At 35.9% G+C, this 25,739-nt stretch overlaps 1 protein-coding gene across 8 annotated transcripts in view; it reads left to right on the forward strand.

Annotated features, from left to right (window-relative positions):
• LOC119790652 (muscular LMNA-interacting protein) overlaps positions 1 to 17,412 on the forward strand; it is a 65,314-nt gene extending 47,902 nt beyond the window's left edge. For 7 of the 8 annotated variants that reach the window (XM_038296282.1, XM_038296275.1, XM_038296277.1 and 4 more), the window contains one exon: positions 16,926 to 17,412. In XM_038296282.1, coding sequence (XP_038152210.1) covers positions 16,926 to 17,147 — 222 coding nt within the window. In that variant the 3' untranslated portion in view covers positions 17,148 to 17,412. Of the gene's footprint in view, positions 1 to 1,720; positions 1,978 to 16,925 lie in introns of those variants that run through there. The other variant, XM_038296279.1, reaches the window with a different exon arrangement.
• The last annotated feature ends 8,327 nt before the right edge of the window (positions 17,413 to 25,739 follow it).

The raw sequence follows: 25,739 nt of genomic DNA on the forward strand, positions 1-25,739 counted from the left end.
AGACAGGGTAAATACAGCATTTTGAGACTGCGGGGCATTTGATTCAGAAGGATTATAAGTCACAATACATGTGGGAAATACCTTTTCAGTTTATCTAAGATCATTGCTCCAGAGGAGATTAGTTCTTTTTACTGGAAGGTGAGGATGGCACTGCTGACCGAACCACATCACCTACACTGTTATTTGATTACAAATATCAAACATATATTAAAATAGTAGATTATAACTAACAGTGTTTTGTTAAAAGTCATTGTTTATCAATTATGAAAATATATTTATAATTAACAGCTTGGATAATCACATGATATAAAATTTATTTTTAAAGCAGTTGTTAATCTGAGTTTGAATTATACATTACTAACTGTTAACAATTTGAATTTATAGTTACATTTGGTATTTATTAATCATTAACAAAACCACAAGAAATGTTTCTGCATTATCAAGATGTTAAATCAAAAGGAATTTCTGACCCTTGATGCAACAGGTATAAAATAACCACGGACAGATACCTCTGTTATTCTAAAATTGAATAAATATTTAATAATAACCAATTATTTTTACTCAATAATCCTACTAGGGAATTACAATGAGGGCATCAGAAATCAGCTGAAATGGTGAAGCTGGATAACAAATTCAGTTTAGGCAACTGGATGTGAAGTTTTTTAGAAGACGTTCCTCCTCTCACCCAAGAGTCTTCTTCAGTTCATGTTCTGGATAGCAACAGTTCTCAGGTGATTTAGACACAAATTAAGCCTGGCTTAATTGAGCGTTGAATAATTATCATTTAAACCAGCAGGAAGTATGAATTAAAAAACTGAAATGAGTTATGATTTTGCACTAATGAATTTCTGCAGACACAGGGTGCCTACTCCTTGCACTTTGGCCAGGTTGGGTTACAGCCAAGGGGGGTGGAGGGGCATAACTGTCAGGGCTCAGAACAGAGGACCCAGAATTTGAAGCAAACAGACAGGCGTAACACTCAAAAGCATTTACCGTATTAGGAAACATCAGGTCTGTGATTCAGCAGCTATATGGCTTCAAAGGCCGTAATCTCTGGTCGTAGAGTTCAGTCGATGCCCAGAAGAGGAGTGCATTTAATGCACTGAGGAATGCTCTGATCTTTATATTGGACAAAACCAAACAACCTCTCCACAGACGCATGGCCCAACACAGAAGAGCGACCCCTCCGGACAAGACTCGGCGGTACATCTATACCTCATGGACAAAGGACAGTCTTTTGAGGACCAGAATATTCACATTTTGTACAAAGAAGACAGGTGGTTTGAGAGAGGTGCGAAGGAAGCCATCTATGTTAAGAAAGAAAAAACAACCTTAAACAGAGGGGGTGGACTCAGATTTCAGCTTTCAAAAACCTACAATGCAGCGATTGAGTTGATTCCTTCCCACTATCACCGCAACCCCCAGCCCCTTACAGGGGAACAGAACCTGTCGCCTGTTTAGCCAGGACAACAATTCCCTTTAACGACTCCCCTTTCAGAGGCATAGACAGGTATTGGGTACTGCAGGCTAAAAAAGAAGCCAAACAACCCTGACTCCAAAGGAGCTAAAGGGTTTTTTTTGGTCCACTCTATAAAGCCTAAAACTCAAAGCTATTTCTGACATTTTGAATTGAAAAAGCTTCCTGGATGGGAAAAGAAACGACTTCAAACTTTGAAACAAAGTCCAGTGGGTTGTTTTTTTTTTTTAACTTTTTTGGAAGGATATAGGGGTGGAATCCAGTCAGATGACTGCCAACAGCACACAGCGAACGTTCCAGGAGCTGGAGCCTGAAGACTGCTGAACTGGCTGATGGTCAGATCCAAGCAGATGAAGGAAGGCAGGACTTTCCTGGAAAATGAAGCCAAAGCCAGTTTCTAAGAGGTTCACCGAAGTCCAGGCCAGAAGATCTGAGATCTGAAGAGGTAGTGAGGAGAAATTTAAGTCGAATTCAGGAGGTAGATCCAGGTTCAGTCCACAGGTAGAAAACAGCAGGAATCCGAAGAGAGGTCAGGCAAACAGATCCGAATTGAATATTATATATAACAATATTATTACTATATTATAGGAATATTATTGGTGATCGCTGTGGAGCAAGAGGTAACGATGAGCAAGAATCTATTTATGAGCTGTTGCCTGTTTCAAAGGGTTTACTCTGTACTCACTCAGAAGTTTAGGCTACATTTGGGAGACACGTTTGCTTTTAGTCTTTGTAATGGCATCATGTTTTGAAGCTTGTGGGACTGGCTCACAAGAGTGAGGCTTTAACAGTGTAATAGTCAGAGATTTATCTCTAAGCTCTATGGAATCTTTCTCCTGAGCTACACCAAATATCACACACTAAACCCGTAAAAGCCAACCGTCTTTGTTCCACTTCTTAGCCATAGACCCAGTAGCTCATTTTTTTTTTCAACATCCTTTTCACTGGATGTTTGTACAAAATGTATTCTCTTATGTCAAAATTAATAGAACACTAATTGTAATTGTTAAATGGATGTTTGGTTCCATCTGCTTCAATTCTTTCAAATGAGCAAATCAGTTCAAATGCTCCCTTTCTTCTCTCTCCACTTCTCATTCCAACTTTAAATCTAGTTCGCTTGATCCAAAAAGCTGAGTCTTAATAGGTAACTCATTTTGTTAAACGTTTCCTCTGTCGCCTTGGGCTGCAACAATCTCATCGTCTTTGAACTTGAATTTCTCACCAAATTATGATGTTCGACCAGAATGTTAATGAAAGTTTTATTTACTCATCCGTTCTGAAACTTCTGCAAACATCAACACCACACTGTTCTGCCACCGAAGCACTGCTACACATCAGGCTCTTTAAAAGACCTGCCAAACTCAAACATCATGACAACAACAACATACAAAGGGACTTTGCAGCGAACGAGAAGCCCTTGGACACATCCGCCTACTCAGCACTGAATTTTGCAAAAAAACAAATTCCATCAGTTTAAGAAATAAACATCTCCCTAAAACAGTGGTGGATAATTCAGGTCCATGTGTAGTAAAAGAGTATATCTTACTAGAAATAGCATTATAACATACAACATATCACACACATTAACAGACAAAATACAAGGGAAAGTGTAAAACGAGTTTATTGCATGTGCAGAAACTCAATGGGTTACAGGGGCTGCTGCTGGGATTACTTATCGTCTCACAGGTGCTTACCAGTGAAGCATCTAAGCTGAGGGTGGAACATAAACACAGCTGAAAAACCTTTAGTATGTTACACACTCTTCTAAACTAGCCCTAAAACAGGTATTTAATTCTAAATTATGCACAAACTTACTGTTTTCCTCTCAGATGGAGACAGTATCTGAACGACTCATAACTAATCATGTGAAAAGTATATTTTTAATAATTTTTTCAATCAGTGATTAGATCTTAAAAATGAATTCAGTGCGATCATTGTTATTTTTAGAAGTGACTTTAATTATATATCTTGTATAAATAGACCAATATGGTTGTCACTTACTAATAACGATCAATGATTCACAGTTTGATACAGTATAACAGCCATGCAGCAAAATATTTTACATGCCTAATTTGATATATATTACACTGATGTAATGTAGTTAATGAAGCGATGGCAATTGAGCTGCTTCAAGCTGTCTCACATGATACTTTAAACTTTCTGATAAATATTTTAAGCACAGTCACCTAAGCTACAAAAATCCGGCATCCTCTGCGTTTCATGCCCTGCTGCTTGAACCTTTCAGTGAAGCCATCTTCACCACTTGGAACAACAATCTGGTCACCTGGAAACAGTAGCATCTAGCTCAACAAGTGATTATTGAAGTGATTAAGAGAAATTGGATATCCACTCGTGGTTTTAACCTAGGGGGTTGTGGAGGTTTTGAGATATAGTCTTAAACTTTTGATCAGCTGATGTTGCTTGTTTCAGTTTAATACTTATCTGAAATAAATTACTCATTATTTTTTGTGTTTCAACCCAATTTTCACTTTATGGGCATACCACCCAGGTTGAAAAGAGTGCATAAAAATCTTTAGGCTCCAAAATTTGACTCCTCTCCCCAAAAGCTTCTGTTATGATGGAAATTTTTGTGAAATTCCTTAAATTTTGAGAAATAGTGTAACATTTTGTTCAATTAAAATGGTTTAAAAAGAGTTAGAGTAAACCATCTTAAAATTTAAAGAATGTAAATAATGTATACTGGAAAGAATACTTAATTATTTTTGAAACATTTCCATTGTGTTTATTAAAATGGAATCTATGGTGTTAAACACTCAGAGTAAGTTCAATAATTTGAGAACTCTGGTAAAGATCTCACCATTTAGATTATAAAACCTGATAAATGTCAGAAGTTGCAAATTCTTTTTACTATGATAACAAGTGTTGAGGCTGGGGAAATTTGTTTGAATTACATTAAATTCTATTTTAATTTAGTTTATTTATATAACCACATTTCACAACACATGCCATCGCAAAGGCATTTTACAGAGACAATTATATGCCTGTACAAAGACAGTTTAAATTTGGTCAGTTCTAAATGTGTGAATTTATACCTTCTATGTTCAGGTTTTTGACACAGACAACTGCAAAACTGAGCTGTGGTTGATTAGGTTTATTGGTTTATTTGCACACAAAGTCAATGAGAGGCATCTAATTACAGACACTCACTGGGGATTGTGCAGATGCATTCTTATGCCAGAGCTGAAGTGATGTACATCTGTTGTTAAGTAGCTGTCTGCTTAACAGTTTTCTGGCATTTGTGCTAATTGGATTCCCAGTGCAACATCTCAGATGTGATTATACCCATATTTATTAAGGAGAGCTTTAATATTGTGAACTTAAAAATGTCTAGAGCCTTGAAAAAATAAGATAGTTAACCTTACAGGTGTTTTATTACACATCAGTCAGCAATCTAAGAAAGGTTAGGGAATTTACAATAAATTACAAAGAAGACTGTACAGTAAATATTTTACTGCAATATATTCATTAACCCCTGAACCACTGAATTGAGACAGCTCAACTAAACTGCAAATAAACTTGCCAAATGAAGTCCAACAACAGCAAAACACAATGATTGGATGTTACTGGTTACACCTTTTGCTGTTGTTTGCCATCTTTTCTGCTATCTACCTTTTCCTATTTTGGGCAATGAGCTGTCAGATGCACTTACAATGCGGCAATTATTTTCTGCATTTTAGGTGCAAAAAAATCCCCAAAGGAGACAGCAACATTAGCACTGGATCTGGCATTTTATTGGCTCAGATTTTGAGACTGAAAATACAGCTTCTCTAAGTGAAAGTTACTTAAGCACACATAATAAACCTTGAGCAAGAGAAGAAAGGGTCTGAAGTAGAGCACTAACCTATTGTAGAGACTGGCTTAAGTGCAGTTTAAGACTTAATTTTTGCTCGCTAACAGACTTTGTAAGATGGGAAATCAGTCCAATATATTTATTTCCTTCAAATTTATTTCTTATTTCATTGATAGAAATAGGAACATTTAGAGTGCCTCAGGAAAGTATTTACCTCCTTCGAACCTTTTCACATTCAATGTTACAACCTCAAGTCACTAAAGTATGGCAACATTTTTTTTTGATATGACAAAGAACACATGAGAGGTTCAACATGCAATTGTATTCATATATGCAATACAGTTCCTCATAAAATTCTTTTTTGCTTTTAGTGCAGCTGCAAGTTATTTTCTGTTTCAGTTTTTGATCAGCTTCTAGATTAGATTGTACCATCCAGAATAGGTCAAACTCACTTAACTGGATTTGTATGATGTGTGCTACAGGTGATACAGACAGATAATAATCAAGTCTGGTGTTTGACCTGGATTGTCAAACACATATAATTGTTTATTATGAACAATACATTGCTGCCATAGCTGCAGGGTTAGGGTAATTTTTTTCACCATTATGTTACTTTTGCTTTCACTGAGTAAATAACTTCTATGGCTTTAGTGTTTTCATCAGAGAGACAGCCATGGGTACTAAACTCTATCTATGTTGGTCTTTGTAATTTTACTTTGTAGACCCAACCTCAAGCTAAAGATCCGAACAGTTTTTGTCCAGTTGTAAGCTGCCTTTATTCCGACGTTTGAGCTGTGCAAATCCTAGACTCTGATGCTTTGTGTTGGTTTATATATGTTGTGCTGTACCAAAATACAGACAGAGGAAAGTGAACCAAAGTACACTGGCTGGCCAAAAAAAAAGTCGCCACCAAAAAAAAGGTCACTCACTCTAATACTGTGTTGGACTGCTGTGGCATTGTTTCGACAAGCTTCTGCAATGTCAAAAGATTTATTTCCATTCAGTGTTGCATACATTTTTACCAAGATCTTGCATTGATGATGGTAGAGTCTGACCGCTGCGCAAAGCCCTCTATAGCACATCCCAAAGATTATCAATGGGGTTGAGGTCTGGACTTTGTGGTGGCCAATCCATGTGTGAAAATGATGTGTCATGCTCCCTGAACCAGTCTTTCACAATTTGAGCCCGATGAATCCTGGTATTGTCATCTTGGAATGTGCCTGTGCCATCAGGGAAGAAAAAAGTCCATTGATGGAATAACCTGGTCAGTCAGTATATTTAGGTAGTCAGTTGACCTCATTCTTTGAGCACATATTGTTGCTGAACCTAGACCTGACCAACTGCAGCAACCCCAGATCATAACACTGCCCCCACAGGCTTGTACAGTAGGCACTAGGCATGGTGGGTGCATCACTTCACCTGCTTCTCTTCTTACCCTGATTCGCCCATCACTCTGGAACAGGGTAGATCTGGACTCATCAGACCACATCACCTTCTTCCATTGCTCTACAGTCCAATCTTTATGCTCCCTAGCAAATTGAAGCCTTTTTTCCAGTTAGCCTCACTGATTAGTGGTTTTCTTATGGCAAAGGGAACGGCATTACTAATAAAGAGCAGACAAACGTGAACTTAATAGGCCACATTGAAAAGTGGCTAATGCCTCATTTAAAGATTCTTTCACCTATACATCCCCTAAAACTTTGTAAATAGAAGTCTTTTTAGTTAAAGTGGTAATTCCTTCTAGTTTTGTTGCCCCTGAAGCATGATAGACAGCCTCCCTGTGTCATTCGTCAGATATATTGATCAAGTCTATTTATAAGAGATGACAGAGTAAAATGCAACAATTTCTAAAACTTAAAAACTTACCTTAAAAAAACATTATGTACATTTTAACAGAAAAAATATCTTTAAAAATAGCCTTTTTATATGATTCCTTATGAATAAAACATTGTTTGATGAGCAGATGAACACCTCAGTAGTTCAGCACCAATGCATCTTTAAGCCTGTTGCCTATTTTCCTAAATGCACTTCGGGTCGGAAGTTCCTGAAGCTGTTCGGCAGATGTAATGTCAAGCACGTCCACGTTGAATGGGTCCGACCTAGCAAACGATCATAGCTTGTATTCAAGATGGAGTTCGCCGATACTTAATAGCAACCGGCATCCAGCTCAACTCAGACACCAATGGCAACTCCACGCAAGTTTAAAAAAGTAAAAAAAACAACAAAAACTTGTTAAGTAAGAGCACAAGCTACGAGAACGAGCAAAAGAGTGCTGTTGTTCTATGTTTTTTGCCACAGGTGACAGTATAATAAGAAATTGCCTTAGCAATAACCTAGCAAAGAAAATTCTAAGCAAATAATTTACCTTAAACAGTGAACTAAATAAAGTGACATAATGATCACAATAGCTGCATTAAATAAGTCAATATAATCAAAAAAAAAAAAAAAATAACTCTTAATCCTGAAACTTTTGATTGAAACTGCAATATATAGAGAATATATAGATCTAATAATATGGATAATTACAGAATAAATTCAGATTTATTGCTGAAAATAAATCAGAAGATTTAAATGATCCATCTATCCATCCATTTTGCATCACGCTCATCCTTGCTGGGGCAAAAGCCCTCCTCTGCGTTGTTGTCGGCTGGGCCCCTGGCAGTGCAGAGTGAAACAGAAAAAGACTGAGCAAACTGGTGAGAAAGGTTGTTTCTGTCATATACTGCGCACTCGGCTCAATGGAGGAATCGGCTGAGAAGAGGGTGCTGTCCAAGCTTGCATCCATCATGGACAATCCCTTTCACCCTCTGCACCAGAGTGTAGAGGAGCTGAGCAGCTCCTTTAGTGAAAGACTTTTACACCCTGTTTGTAGAAAGGAGTCATTCATCCCTGCTGCCACCAGCCTCTACAATGCCACACTATAACGATAATAATTTGTACAATGTATAATGTGCAATTGCTATTTAATTCTCTGTGCAGTAACCGGGTTCTTTATATTAGACACCTAGTGATGCAATAACTGTATATATATATATATATATATATATATATATATATATATATATATATATATATATATATATATATTAGTGCTGTCAATCGATTAAATTTTTTAATCGCGATTAATCGCATCAATGCCTGAGTTAACTCGCGATTAATCGCATTTTAATCGCACATTTTTTTCCTGATTGAAAATCATTTAAATACTCTCGATGACATACAAAAAAATACATACAGGCTAGGTTTGTGCCAATGTTCTTTTTTTAAAATGAAAACAGGTCACAGACACTGATTTATGCCATAGAAACATATGGCAAGAAGATGGGGAGGCATGTAGCAAAAAATAACAAATATGTAGGCAAAAAAAAGGCCCTGAAAACAGGCTGATGTAAAAGACAGTCTTTACAGTTAATACAGTCTTTTGAACAAAGACAAGCATTTTACCCTACTGCTATAAAATTTAGTAGAGTTAACATTAGATGTTAATTAACCAAGGTAATAATGAACAATTTTCAATCAATACATCAAAATCAATAGACCGACATCACTAGATGAAGGTAGTCTATGCTCTCTAGAAAGTTACTTTTCAGCCTCTTAACAAAAATGAGAACACACACACACCCACCCACCCACACACAGACACACCCACCCACACACACACACACGCGATACCGACCTGTTGCGTACAGAGACGGCAAGAGTGCTGCTACGAGATTCCATTTCACCTCAGTAATCAGTTTTCTCGGCGTATTTCAGGTTGCTACTAGTTACCAGACACTCAACTTGTTTGTTGGTGGTGGGGCTTAAAGAAAAGGCACTAGCGTCACCCAGTGTATGAGCGTCTTTTTCCCTTGAGGAGCTCCGCTCTTGAAGCCTATGAGAAATGCATAGACTGGGGGAAAATAGCCCCGCCTTCCCGCAGGCTGCAGCGGGATGTACTTGGAAAAATTGTACCATAAAACCACATAGCGTTAATCTCACGTTAAAAAAATTATCGCCGTTAAAATGGCCTCGCGTTAACGCGTTAATAACGTGATAATTTTGACAGCACTAATATATATATATATATATATATATATATATATATATATATGAATACCCATGTAGACACCCTGTGCAATAACCCTGAATAATAATCCTGCTATAGAAAAAAAACAAACAAAACAAAACAAGCTGTCATATGTGGATGCACTTTGGCACCCTCTTCTTCTTCTCTTTTTGACTATTTGAGCTGAGGTAACGAGTAAATTTCTCCACTGGGAAATCAATAAAATCAATCATTCAAAATCAATCAACCTCCAGCTGTCAGTGGTTGGGAGGTGGGGAACACCCTGGACAGGATGCCAGTCTATCACAGGGCAACACAAAGACAAACAGGACAATCAACCATTCATGCTCACACTCACACCTAAGGAGAATTTAGAGAAGCCTATTAACCTAACAGTCATGTTTTTGGACTTTGAGAGGAAGCCGGAGTAAACGGAGAGAACGCACGCATGCTCAGGGAGAACATGCAAACTCATAGCAGAAATATCCCAGGCCGGGAACTTAACCCGGAACCTTATTACTGCAAGGCATCAGTGCTACTAAATAATGTATTATTCATGCTTGATTTGACTGAAAAAATAATAGTTTCTGGAAAATTGAAAACTCCTCAGTAGTATTTCTTTAACCGTTTACTCTTGTTTTTCAACCCATTGCCTACCACAATAGATACACAGAGGACAATTAGTTGAATGCACATTGCAATTCAGTCTACTACATTGGAAAACCGATTTTCATGGGAAAAATATCCATGAGAAGTAGGCCTATTACTGTAGATTTTCTGGAAAACAACTGTATAAAAAGAGTAAGGGACTTATTTTCCCTTTTAAGACCTACATTTTCCTTCACATGGTGTAAAATTAAAAGCAAGAGATCTGTACATTCCTTTATGCATAGTAACCCCTTTAAAAGCAGTCATGTTGTCATTTAAACATCTTTGTAGGTGGCTATACCTATACATGATCTCTAGTCTAAGATTGATATACCAAAAAGTAATGAGATTACAGAGATTATAAAGGAGCCTAACCAGTACAATAAACAAGGTGGAGCAGCTAGGCATATTTTTGGAAGAATTAAAAGATTAGCTCTAAATACTTTTGCTTAAATGTTTATGTAGGACTACTAAATACAAACTTTTAAGCTGTATTTCATAGCTTGGGCTCTGTGAACTTTAACACTGCTTTATCTATATACCTTTATCTATGGATCTTTATCTATATATGTTTTGTAGGTATATAGATATAGACTAATAGGCAAAACAAAACAAAAAAAAAACACCTGGAAGATTGGCTTTGAAGTATAATTTTAAATATACCAACTAATCAGTAATGTTTAAAATCACTTTGATTTTTGCAGTTTCAAAAACCAAATTGGCCAAAGTACCATTGTACGTAGTAATCTTTGTGGGTATTAGAGGTGCTTCAAACACATGAATTCAAGGATTTTAAGCAGTAACTCTATGTTTTTGGAAATAAACTGTGTGATAAAATCAAACAAATGCATTACAAATAGAGAGATTCCTTATAGTTGAATGGTGATTATAATGCAGTCTAAATCGGGTTATGACCCACTAAACGAGTATGTGGCAACAGTGGAGGCCACAAAGGCATTAAAACAGGAAGACATCTGCAGTGTGCTGGGACCGGCAGGGTGTCCAAAAAGGCAGACACTAACGAAAACAAGAAAATGACCGAGGAGTTCTCATGGTGTTAATATTAGGGTTACAGGCTGTTTTCATCAAAATGTTTTATAAACATTTTAGAGTCTTCCATTAGAAGTCTTTAATGGAAGTGGCAATTATTTCAAACAAACTTCCTTAATTTATCAAAAAATATTTTTAACATTGGCTTGAGGTGGTTTTTGACTTTTTTTGGAAAAACAGTATATGTGCTATGCTATGTTACGCTAGTCGCGAAACATAGCATGCACGAGCCCATTTCTCCTTGTGTACGCTCTGTTTAAAAGTTGCTGTTTGAATCGCTCATACAAGCTTACTTTCCAAAAGAAGATTTGCAATTTTTCCACTATGTCAGACTCACCAATGGTGTTATGCCGAGAAATTCCTGGGATAGGACTCCCTCCCTTCCCGCACATTGATGAAATAATCAATTGAAATTTGAACGTAAAGGGAACTTTTAAACATTTTCTTAATACTTTGTCAGAAATCTTATGGAATGGTGTTGATAGCAAGAGTAGAAAATGCACATAGACTAAAACGTGTCTCCATAAAACTACAAAATGTTTTCATTTAAATTGATCCGTCCACCAAAACTCTCAATTTTAAACCAGTAAAATTAATGTTTATATAAGCAAATAAAATATAGCCTAAAACAGGATTGATTCTCACTTTATTTGTAACTACTTTGACAAATTGTATTTTTCTAGGCATCTACAGAGGGTATGTTACTGTATGTATCTCATACTAATTGACATGAGTATAACTTGCAATATTCATCAAACTTTGCTCCATTACTAATTTGCTCTGCAGTCATGCTACTTAGCTACCTCCACTCCCTGGTTACCCTGGTTATTATAACAATGCATAACCTTAACGTATGACAACATTAAGCTTTGCGTTGCCTGGTTAATTCGCTACAAAACCAGATGGGATCACATCTAATTCACATTTTCCTTTTTTCCTGAAAATCTTTACGAGAATTGGATGGGAAAAGAACTAATGAGGGCGGAAGCTCTGTTAGTTAGAATAAATTACAATTATATAATATAAAACGATCAATTCCTCCTATTTTCATCATAACTTTTTAATAGGAATATATATATAAGAATTTCTATATAATCCTAGTAGACAATATACTAAAGAACCAGTCTGCGATATTCTGTGACTTGGTTGTGTGACAAAATTTAACATTAGCATGACGAAACAGAAATCTACCAGACAAATTGGATCTGAACCAGCCAAGTCATGTTCCTTGTCTTTGCACACCATGTTCAAGCTTATGTAAAAGAATAATATAATCTACAATGTATAAATGTATAATTATTATAATAAGGTGAGTTTTCAGCAACTGCAAGCTCAGCCTCAAGAACTGCTAAATGGAAACTGGACTACAACAAATATGACATCAATTAATCTTTAAGACCTAAAGACGAGGCCTTTGTCAAAAAACAAAACAGACTGAGCGACAAAATATTTAGATTCAGGTAGTAAGATGACAGTTCTGACAAGGTTGTGTTTTGGGTCACAAAGACAAACAAGAATCAAACCAGGTGGTGCTATGCAACAGCAACCTAATTAATGCCAGCTTACGAAATGTTGTAGTGAAAATTAGGCTGTAAAACAATACTTAGGGAAAACTTAGAAGTAAATGTAATGGAAAAAAATCAGTAGCTGCTTCTCAAGACTAAACAGAAAACACTGCAACAAAAAGACACTTACAGCCATAAAAGAAAGTGCTTTTTAAAAATGCAAACAATGGATCCATGATGAAGTAGATCAAAAAAAAAAAAAGAACAACATGCAGATTTAAAACAGACTACAGGTATTCAAGGTTTGGAAGTGTGAAAGGCAGACAGCTGGATGAGTTCCACAGACTGCAGTTAGCAATTAACTGTCAAGAGGTGAGACAGTCCTGTCAGCCCCTGTAGATCTGAAAAATGCACAGGCAGAGAGAATAGTTGGTGAGTCTGACGAGTGGAAAAGTTAAAGAACCAGAAGGCAATCCTCACCGAATGAGTCCTGAACAAGATCTGCATAACTATAAAACAACGAACAAATGAGACGCAATCACTCAGCTCTCATATATTCAGAACCACTTCAATGTTTTGTAGAGAAAAAAATGAATTCACTTTTCTTATTGTTTTTTATACAAAAGTTATTGTTTTCTCCCAAAAGAAAATATCAAACCCCTGCCTAGGTGTCCATTTCTCTACACACTGTTCTTTAAATAGTGGATGGTGCTTCACTAAAGCTTTCACTTTATCTATGGGGAGTAGTAGTTGGTATTAAAATAATAAAACCAGCCTATCAGTCTGAATGGTAAATTTTCTCAATCAAAGAACCAAATTGCTATTGTCATGAAAGGACTGAGAGGAATACAAAATAAACATGCATTTTCAAAATAACAGTATGAACACTTACCTAGTAAATAAAAAGAATCCATACTGAGAAAAATAAGCAATCACACTAATAATTTATAATTCATATTAATAATTTACCTTTTGGAGCGATAAAGCATTTTTTAAAACTGATTTGAAATTAAGAAAAATTATTAATTAACAGTGATTAATTCACTTCTGAAATATAAACAAACAATTGCATGACCCCATTTAAAGGGAATCATGAAAACAAACAGCAGTAGTGTTTAAACCATTTGGATTTTCTTTCTTTTTTCTTTCTCTAAATCTGGAGCGGTAAACTGACAGTTACAAGTCTAGTTTAGGTTTTCTAAATACCCACCAGGACACTTCAAAAATTTTAAAAGAATTCACAAACATCTGAAGCTCAAAAGAAGAAAGCCCAGGTCAGAAGCTAGAAACAGCCTTTTTATAGAACACCAACAAGTATGTTCAGTAGATTCAGACTTTGTTTTCTCTCTGAAACCAACGGGGGCTTCTTCCCCATGCTTTCTACACATCTCTTGGCCTTGACTCAAACAGTTGCTGTCTCCCTGAGGGGGTACTCTAAGGCTGGAGGGCTGATAGGTCTTCCTCTCTTGTTAATTCAGAACAGGTAACTCTAAACAGGTCAAAACATTTATGTAAAGATTAAGGAATTTTCCCATATATAAGAAAATGCAACAATAGTGCATCAAAGTTGTGTTTTGATTCAGCAGTATATTGTTTCTGGTTGCAACTGTCATTGATCTCCATCTCTTTCTTCTCCATTGCGTTTTCTTTACTGTGAGGAAAATGTTGCTTTTTTAAATCTTCTATCCTAACACACATACATACACATACACATTCATAAAATGTATTTACATAACAGTTTTATAACCTTTATATTTTGTTAATCTCAAGAACAAAGCTGTTTAAATAAAACATTATGAGATTGAAATAAGGATTTTTCAATCATTTTGGTCAGAATGGTAATGTGTTTTCATCTATATGATTATTTAATACAAGAAATGTTTTTGTGTTTTTTATATATTTCAAACATTCTCACTATATGCCAAATATACTGGCCATTGACAGCCAGCCCACTGATTTAAAACTACTATTTTTTTGTCTGATTCTGTCACATGTTGACTTCCCTGCTTCTGTGCCTTTTCTGATAGCCGTTATATAATCAACAATAGAGCATAAGCTACATTATTTGAAAAAAATATACATATAGAGACTGAAGTTTTAAGAAAAAATAAGTAAAGCTCAGTTTCTTTAGTGCCTAAATTCATATGGTGTATGTCTATAAGACAACATGTGAAACAATGGGCAGGCAGCCTTGCTGAGCTAAGGCTGTTGGAACTGTGCTTTATGTCAAGGTGGATGAAATATGAAAACAAAACACCAGCCATTTTGACCTGAAACCTCCAGGTGTCTGTTAGCTGAAGATAAAGAGAGATTTAATTTTGCAGCATCACAGTGAGTCCAAGCATGTGTTGGGTTTCGACAAAAGAATGGCTGCACAGTAAAACCCTGCAACAAAGTCAAAGTTTTGGAAGGAAAGAAATTTACAGGCCAAAAGTGAAATATTTCATTAAAAGATAACCTGGTAATAAAAAAATGTTGCTTTACAACAAAAACTAACTAACTAACTAAATAACTAACTAATTAACTAACTAAATTTATTAACAAATAAGGTGATTATTTTCTGTTGTTGAGCAGCCTTATACTTATAGTTTGATGACTTTGAATACAGAATTACCACTAGAAAACAAAAGTAGTGGGTGTTAAGAAGAAACACATCTTCCTATAACCGCCAAAGCTAGTTATCTATTCTCCTTTTACACAGAATAGAATAAAATCTATATGTTTTGTATGAGCACAAGCCCTGTCACCTGTCAAACTTTTGCCGGTAAAGGTAAAGATACAGTGGTCTTACCTGACTCTGAATATACATTCTGCAGTTTGACTGAAATATAAATGAGCTGACTACATACATTTCAAAGCAAGACGGAAAAGCACCGTGTGGGTTGTTGTGAATGGTGAGTGAGAAATACTTCAGTTGCTTTCTAGAAATTTGAAAAAGGGAGAAAAAGCTGGTTAAAGAATATTTTCTGTATAAAAATCTTTTTTGGCATAATGTAAGATGGACCTTTTTTTTTTTTTTACAGCAAGGCTTTGTTCACGGCATGAATCAAGTTATGTCCTGACTGCAGAATGTTGAAGTTCATATTGATCTTTTCTTCCAACATGTGAGAATGAATATTAGTTTTTTTTTCCGAAAAGGCTGAAAGTCAATGGTTTTTAAATGCTTTGTTAGCAGTATATTCTAAATGATAACACTTCGCTTAGTAGAAATACCGTGCAGAATACTAGTTTGAGCTTTGTGAATGCCACCACAGCACAGAGCAGATTTATATGTTGATAAGCCTAAAGGGCATCTTTAAACAAACAAAAAAGGCAAAACAAGATATTGGTATTTTTGAATGGAAAACAAGAATGGAAAAACTTCAAAACACAACCTTTGACTTTTATGTTTTATTTGTTAAACCTAAATGTTAAAGTTTGACAGTTTTTATGTTCAAAGGGCAATATTTAAAACAAGTTCAGCAAGTATAAAACTTGTGGTTGCTATATACATGAAAACTTTTACCCAATAAATCGATGATTTTGTTTCAGGTGAAGAGGGCTTAACATACAGAAAGACAGAAGCTGTTACCAAAATATGTATGTCGATTTTTCCAGTCTAGTCATGTACCCTAAAACATCTCTTTGGTGTCCAGGCGGACTTAGAAATTTTAAGATTGTTCTTTTGCTTTTCCCTCCCATCTTCCTATTTTATGCTGCCATCTTACATTGGAAATACCGGCAGAACTTTAATTTAGATCTTTTTAAATAATCTTGCTGCTGCTATCTAGAGATTAGGGTTAGCCTGCAGACAAGGCCCCTCTTTCGTCTTTATGCGTCCAATGGGTCCCATTCTGGTGGGGCTTGCCCGCAACCAATAGGGGATTGATATCCAAAGGAAAATGACAAGTCATTCAAAAGCTCTGCCTTTTGGAACTGTTTTTTCTCTACCATATGACAGTAGTGCAGAACCATCTTTCAGACTCCCAATCCTTTCTTCCCTCACTCATGAACAGGATTTGAAGGTCCTTCAACTCCTTCCCTTGAGTCTGGAACTCCCCTCTGACCTATACAGGACCCTTCTCCAGTTAAGAACCATGAACTTAGACTTGAAGGAACTGATTTTCAAAGCTCCAATATCAGCTTGGATACACACACACACCCACACACCTTTTAAGTTGGCACTTCATGTAGAAAGGTCAAGCATAACCCTTTAGATGAATCCATTCTTATTCCATTAAAATGATCAGATTTTTTTTTATAGCCAGCTATATTTCCTCCTATACATGATAAAACTTTTTAAAGAAGGTGAAAAACATTAGTATTGTGATTCCATCCATTTTCTCCCTGACCTGTATCATTACAACAACATTGACCTAGAGACCATCATATTCTATTTCATTTCAGATGGAAAATATCAGACTTGAAGCAGCACGGACTGATTTGTTCACGGACTCAAAAGGAAAATTGGTAGAAGATAAGACGACAGCAGAAAGCAGAAGTCTGTTCCCGGTTTGTGAGCTGCACATTAAGGAACCCGATGAGCAGCTCAGTCCAAATGGAAAAGAAGTGGGAACATCTTTTGGTACCACTGGCAGGAACATGGAAGTGTTTGAAGCTTGTTTGTAAAGTATTATATTCCAATGTTTCTCAGTAGAGAGTTATCTGCCAATCACATACTATTGCAGCTAATTATGCATAAGAAGGCGATTTTCACTTTATCAGATTGAGTAAAGGCTTGAATCTTTGTAGCTGCTAACAGTTGCAGGCAGCTTATATTAAAAAGGGATAATACAACTGCCAAAAACTGATTATATAAGATCACCCTCTCGAAATTCTTTGTAATATTTTTAACAGTAAGTCATTTATTACAGAATAAAGCTGTGATCTGTTAGTCTTTTGTTAAATGTTTAATTCCTTTCTTCTGACATGTTGAGACGCTGTCTTGTCAACTTAAAAAGCATTTAGAAATGCAATAGATTTCTTTTTAAGCAGACAAATATAGAGGGATTGGATAGAAATCTATGGGGCCAAAATGGTAGCTTTAATATTTGCAAATGTGTGTGGAGAGTTGTGTGTCTGTATCTCGATTTGTGTGTGTGCAGTGGGATTTGAAAATGTGTAAATAAATCTGTAAATGTGTGAGGAGATTTGTGTGTCTGTACAACAATCTGCAAATGTGTAAAACTACTTGTGTGTAATCCATTTTGCAAATGTGTAAAAAATCCACAAATCTGTATTCAGATCTACAAATGTGTACTGAGATTTGCAAATGTGTAAAAAATCCACAAATCTGTATTCAGATCTGCAAATGTGTACTGAGACTTGCAAATGTGAAAATAAATCCACAAATCTGTATTCAGATCTGCAAATGTGTACTGAGACTTGCAAATGTGTAGATCAATCTGTAAGCACACACAGAGACACTTGCGTCTGAAGTATTTTCGCTTCAAGACCCAGAAATACAGACAAATCATTGGTTACAAGTCAAGCGGTTTTTCGGTTGGCTCTCTTTACACACGTGATTTTTGCTACTCTTCTGCCGCGTGAGATGCACAAATGTGTGGAAGGATTTGTATGTGTATTTTCGCGATTTGTAACCCCTTGCGCAGGCTCGCAGGCTCACATGCTGCCCTGACCGCAGGCCAAGAGAGCCAACCGAAAAACCGCTTGACTTGTAACCAATGATTTGTCTGTATCTCTGGGTCTTGAAGCGAAAATACTTCAGACACAAGTGTCTCTGTGTGTGCTTACAGATTGATCTACACATTTGCAGATCTGAATACAGATTTGTGGATTTTTTACACATTTGCAAGTCTCAGTACACATTTGCAGATCTGAATACAGATTTGTGGATTTTTTACACATTTGCAAATCTCAGTACACATTTGCAGATCTGAATACAGATTTGTGGATTTTTTACACATTTGCAAAACGGATTACACACAAGTAGTTTTACACATTTGCAGATTGTTGTACAGACACACAAATCTCCTCACACATTTACAGATTTATTTACACATTTTCAAATCCCACTGCACACACACAAATCGAGATACAGACACACAACTCTCCACACACATTTGCAAATATTAAAGCTACCATTTTGGCCCCATAGAAATCAGTCTCTCATAAACAGGGGTTGTCACAATGTCTCTTAAAACAAGGGGAAAGCTAAAACAGTATTAATTGTACGGAAAATCATCAAAGGGTAATTCATATTTGACACAGACCTGTTCAGCTTTGACTAGATGACAAAAATGGCCCTAAGGCTCTCTTTATTCAATAAGTAGCTTGAGGTGCAGTAAAGGTTACCCCATCCTTTAATTAAGAGCCGCCCGACCTCCACTACCTTCTGTTCTGTTATTGTATAAAATCTGTGGAAATTAGGCACCAGACAGGCAATGAAAATGAAAACTCATGCAATTTTAATAGTTGGTTTAATTACATCTTCCATTTGTTTTTGTCTGACTTCCACATTTATCATCGGCTTTTAAAGTATGACTGCTCGATTGCACATGCTTCTCAGAGCACCCTTGGGCTTCACAGTAGGGTGGATTAGAATGCTTTCCTTTATGAGTGGAGAAAACTTTTTATGAGTGGAGCAAATCTTATATGCAGGGGGAAAATAATAAAAGCTGGATGGCCACATAGTTGACTAATCTAGATAGAAACACCTGAAATCAAAGAAGAGGGCTGTGGAGGTAAAAGAGCTGTTTAGGTAAAAGGTAATGAACAGAAGCAGACAAGAATGCAGGGAAAAAAGTCAAAGATAGTAATTTTTTTTGTTAAATACACAATAATAAACTAAGAATCTGATCCACAACGAGTTAACTACCACGGTAGTAACTAGATAACATAAACAATTAAGCAACAGAGACACAACAAAACCCTAAGACTCAATTAATACCGGCCTGTCATATCATCAAGAGTGTAATAGTAATAAATATGAGCCAACAATATGCTTTTAATACATTACTTGAGCATGGTCTCAATATTTAGGTAAATCTAGCACTCCTGCAAACCAAGATGTTTATTTCTCTCTTCAAGTCCCTTAATGACCCCCTTTATTGATGCCATGCTATGATAGCAGAACACTGCAGTGTGTGTTTGACATTTTATATGTAAAATGATGAGCCACATTAAGACTGGTATTTTTCCTTTGGTATGTTACAGCTGCCAAGATCTTAGTCTTTCACTTGAAGTCAGCAATATACAGATATGCTGCCGGGATAGGAAGTTTTCTGAACAAAAACAAATTTTAGTTCAGAAAGAGCAAAATCCTCTCTTTACGTTTGTCCATTCTGTCATCTCAGCTTCTTCACTGAAAAGCTCACAGTACTTAAGAACCTTCCTGTGAGGTGTTAACTTTAATGTATTTCAATTTCAGAAAACCTCACCCTGGGCTGATGGCACTCAGCAGTCAGCTAACAGTTAATAAAAGTGTTTGTCCTCTAAAAGCCCATCTCAGTGATTTTCTCCTGATCATAAATCTTCAAATACAAGATGCCTACTTCAATCACAGTAGTGAATCGAGGGTTACACTCACTGAGTATCTGCAGTCTCTGTGGATTTTACACTGCATTTTAGAAAAGCTTGCAGCGTTTTGGTCAATTTCCTTAAGAATATTGTCTGATGGGAAACTATTTGTACACACCCTAGCAAAAGAGCCCATCTGTGTGCATCTTTAACTCTGTATATATACTTAGTCTCTGATGTTCTTTGACAAACGTCTAAGGTCTTCAGTCTAAAAAAAATAGAATTATTTGGATGAATGAACAAGCCAAATAGTTCAGGGACAAATATCAGGGTTAGACTAAAACAAAACAGTATTAATCAAAATAAAATAAATGTACTTTAAAGGAGCTTTAGTAAACTACAGCAGTGGAGAGAAAATCTGCCAACAGGACCGTTGGATTAGTTTAAAATTGAACTTTGGCAAATATGCATAATACTTCATAGGTGAAACTGACTTTATATCACACTTAAAGCTACAGTGTGTAATAATTACAGAGATTTACTGACAGAAATTGTAACATTATACATAAATATGCGTATGTATGTATATATTATCATCTACTAACTGAAAGTCTCAATCTTTATGTTTAAACTATATGTGTATAAATTGCTATTTATAATTACAGAGGAGCGTACTTATGGAAGCAGACATCATTGCACTACGTCAGCACAGAACTCAGAACCTAGTCACTATAGAGATCCCCGTTACGCTTGAATGTGACTGTGGCAAGTTAGGCCTATATAAAATCTCCACCCAACATGTAGACATATATATAACTTATAAACTTATAAAATAGCATTTATAAAGTTTCCTAAGTAGAAAAAAACCTTGTCATCACTTCACAAGAAAGGTAATGCGGATTTTGAGGTCTTTGTATTGGAGTGAGAGAAGCAGTAGGGAGAGTAGTCTGCAGTCTGACCATTAGATGTTGCTGAGAATTACACACAGTAGCTTTAAAGGAAACTAGTCATATATTATGACTATAAAACCACACAAAAAATGTTAATTATTCATCTTCAAATAAATTATTTTATTTGAAGGATTTGTCCCCCAAAAAATTACCTGGTCATCTTTTATCCTATAAGTAAATTTTTGCACCTGACACCAGCAGCAGGCATAATAATTGTCATACGACTTCACCATCTGCTGGCAGCTTATTACAAAATCTGAAACTTAAACTGTGACAAATATTGTATGCATAACATCTCGTTTAAACTTTTCAAGCACTCTAAGTAATAGCCTGAGAATAGCATTGCTACCACTGGTATCGGTATTACAGTAATGAGGGTATGTACTTAAATAAACCTGGCAGTGAAACAGCAATGTATGTGAGCAATACAACTGGACATCCAGTATTTTCTAATAATTTCATGCCTGATCATGCACTTTCCCTCTTTCTTTTTGCCCCTCTGCTGCTCCCAGAGACACAACATATGTCTATGGCTCTTCCTTGTTTACTGATGCACAAAATATCATACCTTAGGTCACATGGTGTTGTGATGGTAAATATGCACACTGTGCTTTGATTACTTTTCCAATAGTGAAAAAAAAGAAATGTAAAACCCAAAAGTAAAATATAATAAGCTAACAGATTGCAGTAATTTATTTGGAAGATTTTGGTATCCAATCAGAATGAGCTACTAATGTAGAATTTTTATGTATGTAACTACGCACTATCCCACAAAATTACAGCAGCATCATACTGGGAAACAGTTCTTCAGCTTGGACATGAATTAATCTGAAAACGCCATGCTTGTCGGTAGAGGTCCAAAAACTCCTTCAGGTGGATGAATGAGAGACATATTGAAAAGGACACATTCAAACGCTTAATATGTATTTTTGCAAGGCACTCTGATTCTCACTACGAGCATACAACAAAATTTTAAACTGAAGACAATATTCCTTTCTTGAATTGCAAGGAATCTTAAACAGATGCCTTTTTTATCAGACAATTGCTCACATCTATAAACAAAAGGTAAAAAAAAACCTTTACAAGTGTTTTGTTTAAAATGTTTTGCACATTTATACAGTTTTATCAATGTTGAATAAAAATGGTGTTAAGATTAATTTAATCATGTCCTTCAGACATTTGCTTTAAGTTTTGCCTCCTTGTCTTGTTCTTTTTGCAGATTTAACTCTTGGTCAGTTTCCAGCTACACGAGCCAGGAAATTATCTTGCAGTCAGGAACTACTGTCATTGCCATTTTGTGTTAAGTAAAGTATTTGGCATTTTCTCATAACAATGTTCCAAAAATGTAATGTTTAGTGATTATATTCCCAATTTAAATTACACCTAAACAAGGTTGACTGCCGTAAGCTTTAATTTCTGGTCCCATTTGTCAAGTTAACAAGGGTGTGGAAGTGGAAGCTCAGCAGAGGAAGATAAAAAGCCTCCGGAGAGCCTCATAGGCAAGTTATTTTGGTTATATCAAAGCTGGCTTGATTAGCAAAATGAAATCCTCAGTAAGGATGATAGAATTTGTATTTTGATCATATTTATTATATTGTTGTTTCTGCAATTAGATTTTTCTCAGAGTGTCGTCCTGGTTATTTCAATAGCCCCTGATTATATTTAAATAAAGATCATACAGAAATAAAGTGAAAAGAGGACAAACTCATGTTTTGTAATCAGTATGGAGTTACAATGGCTCCCTCATTGTAGCTGCAGGTTACAGTTAACCTGCAGTTAGTGTGGATGGAGAACAACAATATGACAGATGAAATACTTAATGTCAAACATGTGCCACAACTGCATCAAGCAAAAAATAGGTACCATATAGGCATCCGGTGAAAATCGATTACTTTTTAAACTCTAATAAGGCCTTTGGCTCATGCTCAATCACACACCACATCTTGTGAACATCTTAACATGCAATAACGGGTTAATATACATATTATTTTGTGTGGTTTTGTTTAAAAATATATAAAAAATATTATTTTCAACATCCAGATATTTTGTTTTTAGTGGGAAATTCTCAAAATAGCAGTACAATCTATTCTAAGTAAATGTTTAAGGTAATAATAGATTGTATGTATTAACTGACCTCTGTTGTTGCCTCATTTTATAATTCCTTGACCACAACACCCACCATAACTATGTGAATTAGTGTTAATATTGTCTTTATTTTTTCCAACATTAAAGTTTGCACAACCATGCAAACCAGTGATAAAGCTCAGTATGAGCTATCTCACTCAAAGCACAAAAGCAGGTCTTTAAAAAAGTATATTTGAACAACTATAAAGATGGTTTCATTCTAGATTTCCTTAGTAGTAACTTTGATATGCTCGATTAGACGTCATTCTTTTGACGTGCATCAAGCAGTGAATATGCATTAGAGCCCAGCACTAAAAGGTAAGTGGGCCGTACAACATTTTACAGCTCTTTCAACCGCTTCTCTATTCCATAAAGTGGCTTGTAATGTGTTTCTTAATCATCCTTTTATTTACCTACAGAATGAAAAAGAAGCACTTATTGTTCTGTTTCTTCCATGTGGATGTTATTTTGTTCAAATTTAAACGAATTCTCTTGCATTCTCACATTGGGATTAATTAGGACTCTTAAGGAGATTGGTGTAATGGTCCAAATTTCTGAACACTTCAAGTAGGATGAAACTAAAATCCCTATGATGCCAAACATCAAGACTTAGAATTATATATATATTTTTACACTGTCACAAGTACAGAGCAAGGAAATGAATCCTTTGCATTTAACCCTTGGGTAGTAGTGGGCTGCCATTGTGAGGCGCCAGGGGAACAGTGTGGGGTTAAGGGTCTTGCTCAGGGACCCAGAGTGTCAGTCTGTGGCAGTGGGGCTTGAACTCAGAACCTCTGGATTCTAATCGCAATGCTGTAACCACAAGGCCACAGTCCTTTGAATGTGATCCAAAAAACTTGTCTAACTGTTTCTTTCTTTGTCCATGTTTACACTGGACAAAGGAAAAATATGTGAAATGTAAATAGTAGGTTTATGAAGCTACACAACAACAGTGGCTACTACTGTAGGAGAATTTGTCAACTGTTATATTTTAACAACACATGCTTCTCTTTCTCTTATGTGACAACATTAGTTTGAAGGAATACTGACAATGACAATGGTTCGCTGCAGATGACCAACTTCAACATTAGAAATGACAAGGTCTGGCTGTTTTTTATTGATGTGACTTTCTCTTTCTTTCTTATACAGAGTAACTTCTGTGTTACAGGCTGTAGATCTGTAGAGTCACAAGGAATCTGTCAAGTCCTATTAGATTTTTTTGTCATAATGTCAGATGAATTCACATTGTTTTCAAATATTGTTTTGAATATCTTGCTCAAACTTCCTTCATAGTTATCAGTTAGTTTTGTTGGTGTTCACTCAGGCTGAGATGATTATGACTATCTTACATATTGATCTTTATAAATCTTGTTCTAATACACTTGTATAAAATTTATAAAACACATCCTAACCAATCCACTTCAAATTATGTAGTGCTTTTCTTCCCCTGGCACTATGTACCTTGATTTTCTCTTAGTTTCCCTCTTGCTTTTTTAACACTTGGACAAAATTGTTGCTACTGCATGTTAATAAAAGGAAAAAGCACAATGCTCAGAAATAACTCGAATCTGACAAAAATAATGATAAATAAAATTCTATGAAAATTAACAAATGCAAGTCAGACATTGCTTTCCAACCATCCTACAACTGAATAATCTAAAAAATGCATTTTTAAATAGGCCTGGAAAAAAATGATAGTAGGCCTACATGTAGAAAAGACTGAAAATGATGTGACCAAAGAGAGATTTTAAACAAGGCATGTCGACTAATTAGCACTACAGGTGTCTACAATCTTGCACTTAGTCTCTGGGCTTGTGTATAGGGCTACAGGTAGTAACTGTGTTGTTTGGTGATATGGCGTGTATCACACTCCAGATGAATTGAAGGAAAGAGCTGTCCCAGGAGATTATACAGAAAATGATAAACAGTCATGTTAAAGGTTAAGGCTATAAGACCATCTCCAAGAAGCTTGATGTTACTGTGACTACAATTACACATAATCAGAAATTTAAGGACTGTAGCCAACCTCCGTGGATGAGGAAAAAGAAGGAAAAGTTATGACAAATCGAAGAGATGGTTATTCGGAAAGTACATAAAAGAGCCCAGGAAAACTAAAGAGATTAAAAGTGAACTTCCAACTCAAGGAACACCAGTGTCGGATTGCACCATCTCTCGTTGTTTGAGCCAAGGTGGACCTAAAAAGAGATCACCATGAAGGACACAATTGTTGAAAACAAATAATAAAAAAGCTAGAAAAAAAAGTCTAGAATTTGCCAGATAATATGTTGAAAAGCCGCAAAGCCTTTGGGAGAATGTGCTACATGTTTATATATATATATATATATATATATATATATATATATATATATATATATATATATATATATATATATATATATATATATATATATATATATATATATATATATACACTGCCTGGCCAAAAAAAAGTCGCCACCTGGATTAAACCAAGCAAATAGGTATGATCCTCCTATTGGATAATTACTGCATGGACGATTATCTTTCAGCTGGCAACAACTTATTTAACCCCAACTGGTGCAATGACTTGCTTCTCATTTCCTAAACAACCATGTCGAAAGACACATCCCGTGGTCGCGGAAAAGATGTTAGTCTGTGTGAGAAGGGTCAAATCATTGGCATGCATCAA

The sequence above is a fragment of the Cyprinodon tularosa genome, unplaced genomic scaffold (genome assembly GCF_016077235.1).
Source record: "Cyprinodon tularosa strain WSP-4 unplaced genomic scaffold, ASM1607723v1 ctg37, whole genome shotgun sequence".
NCBI classification, from domain to species: domain Eukaryota; kingdom Metazoa; phylum Chordata; class Actinopteri; order Cyprinodontiformes; family Cyprinodontidae; genus Cyprinodon; species Cyprinodon tularosa.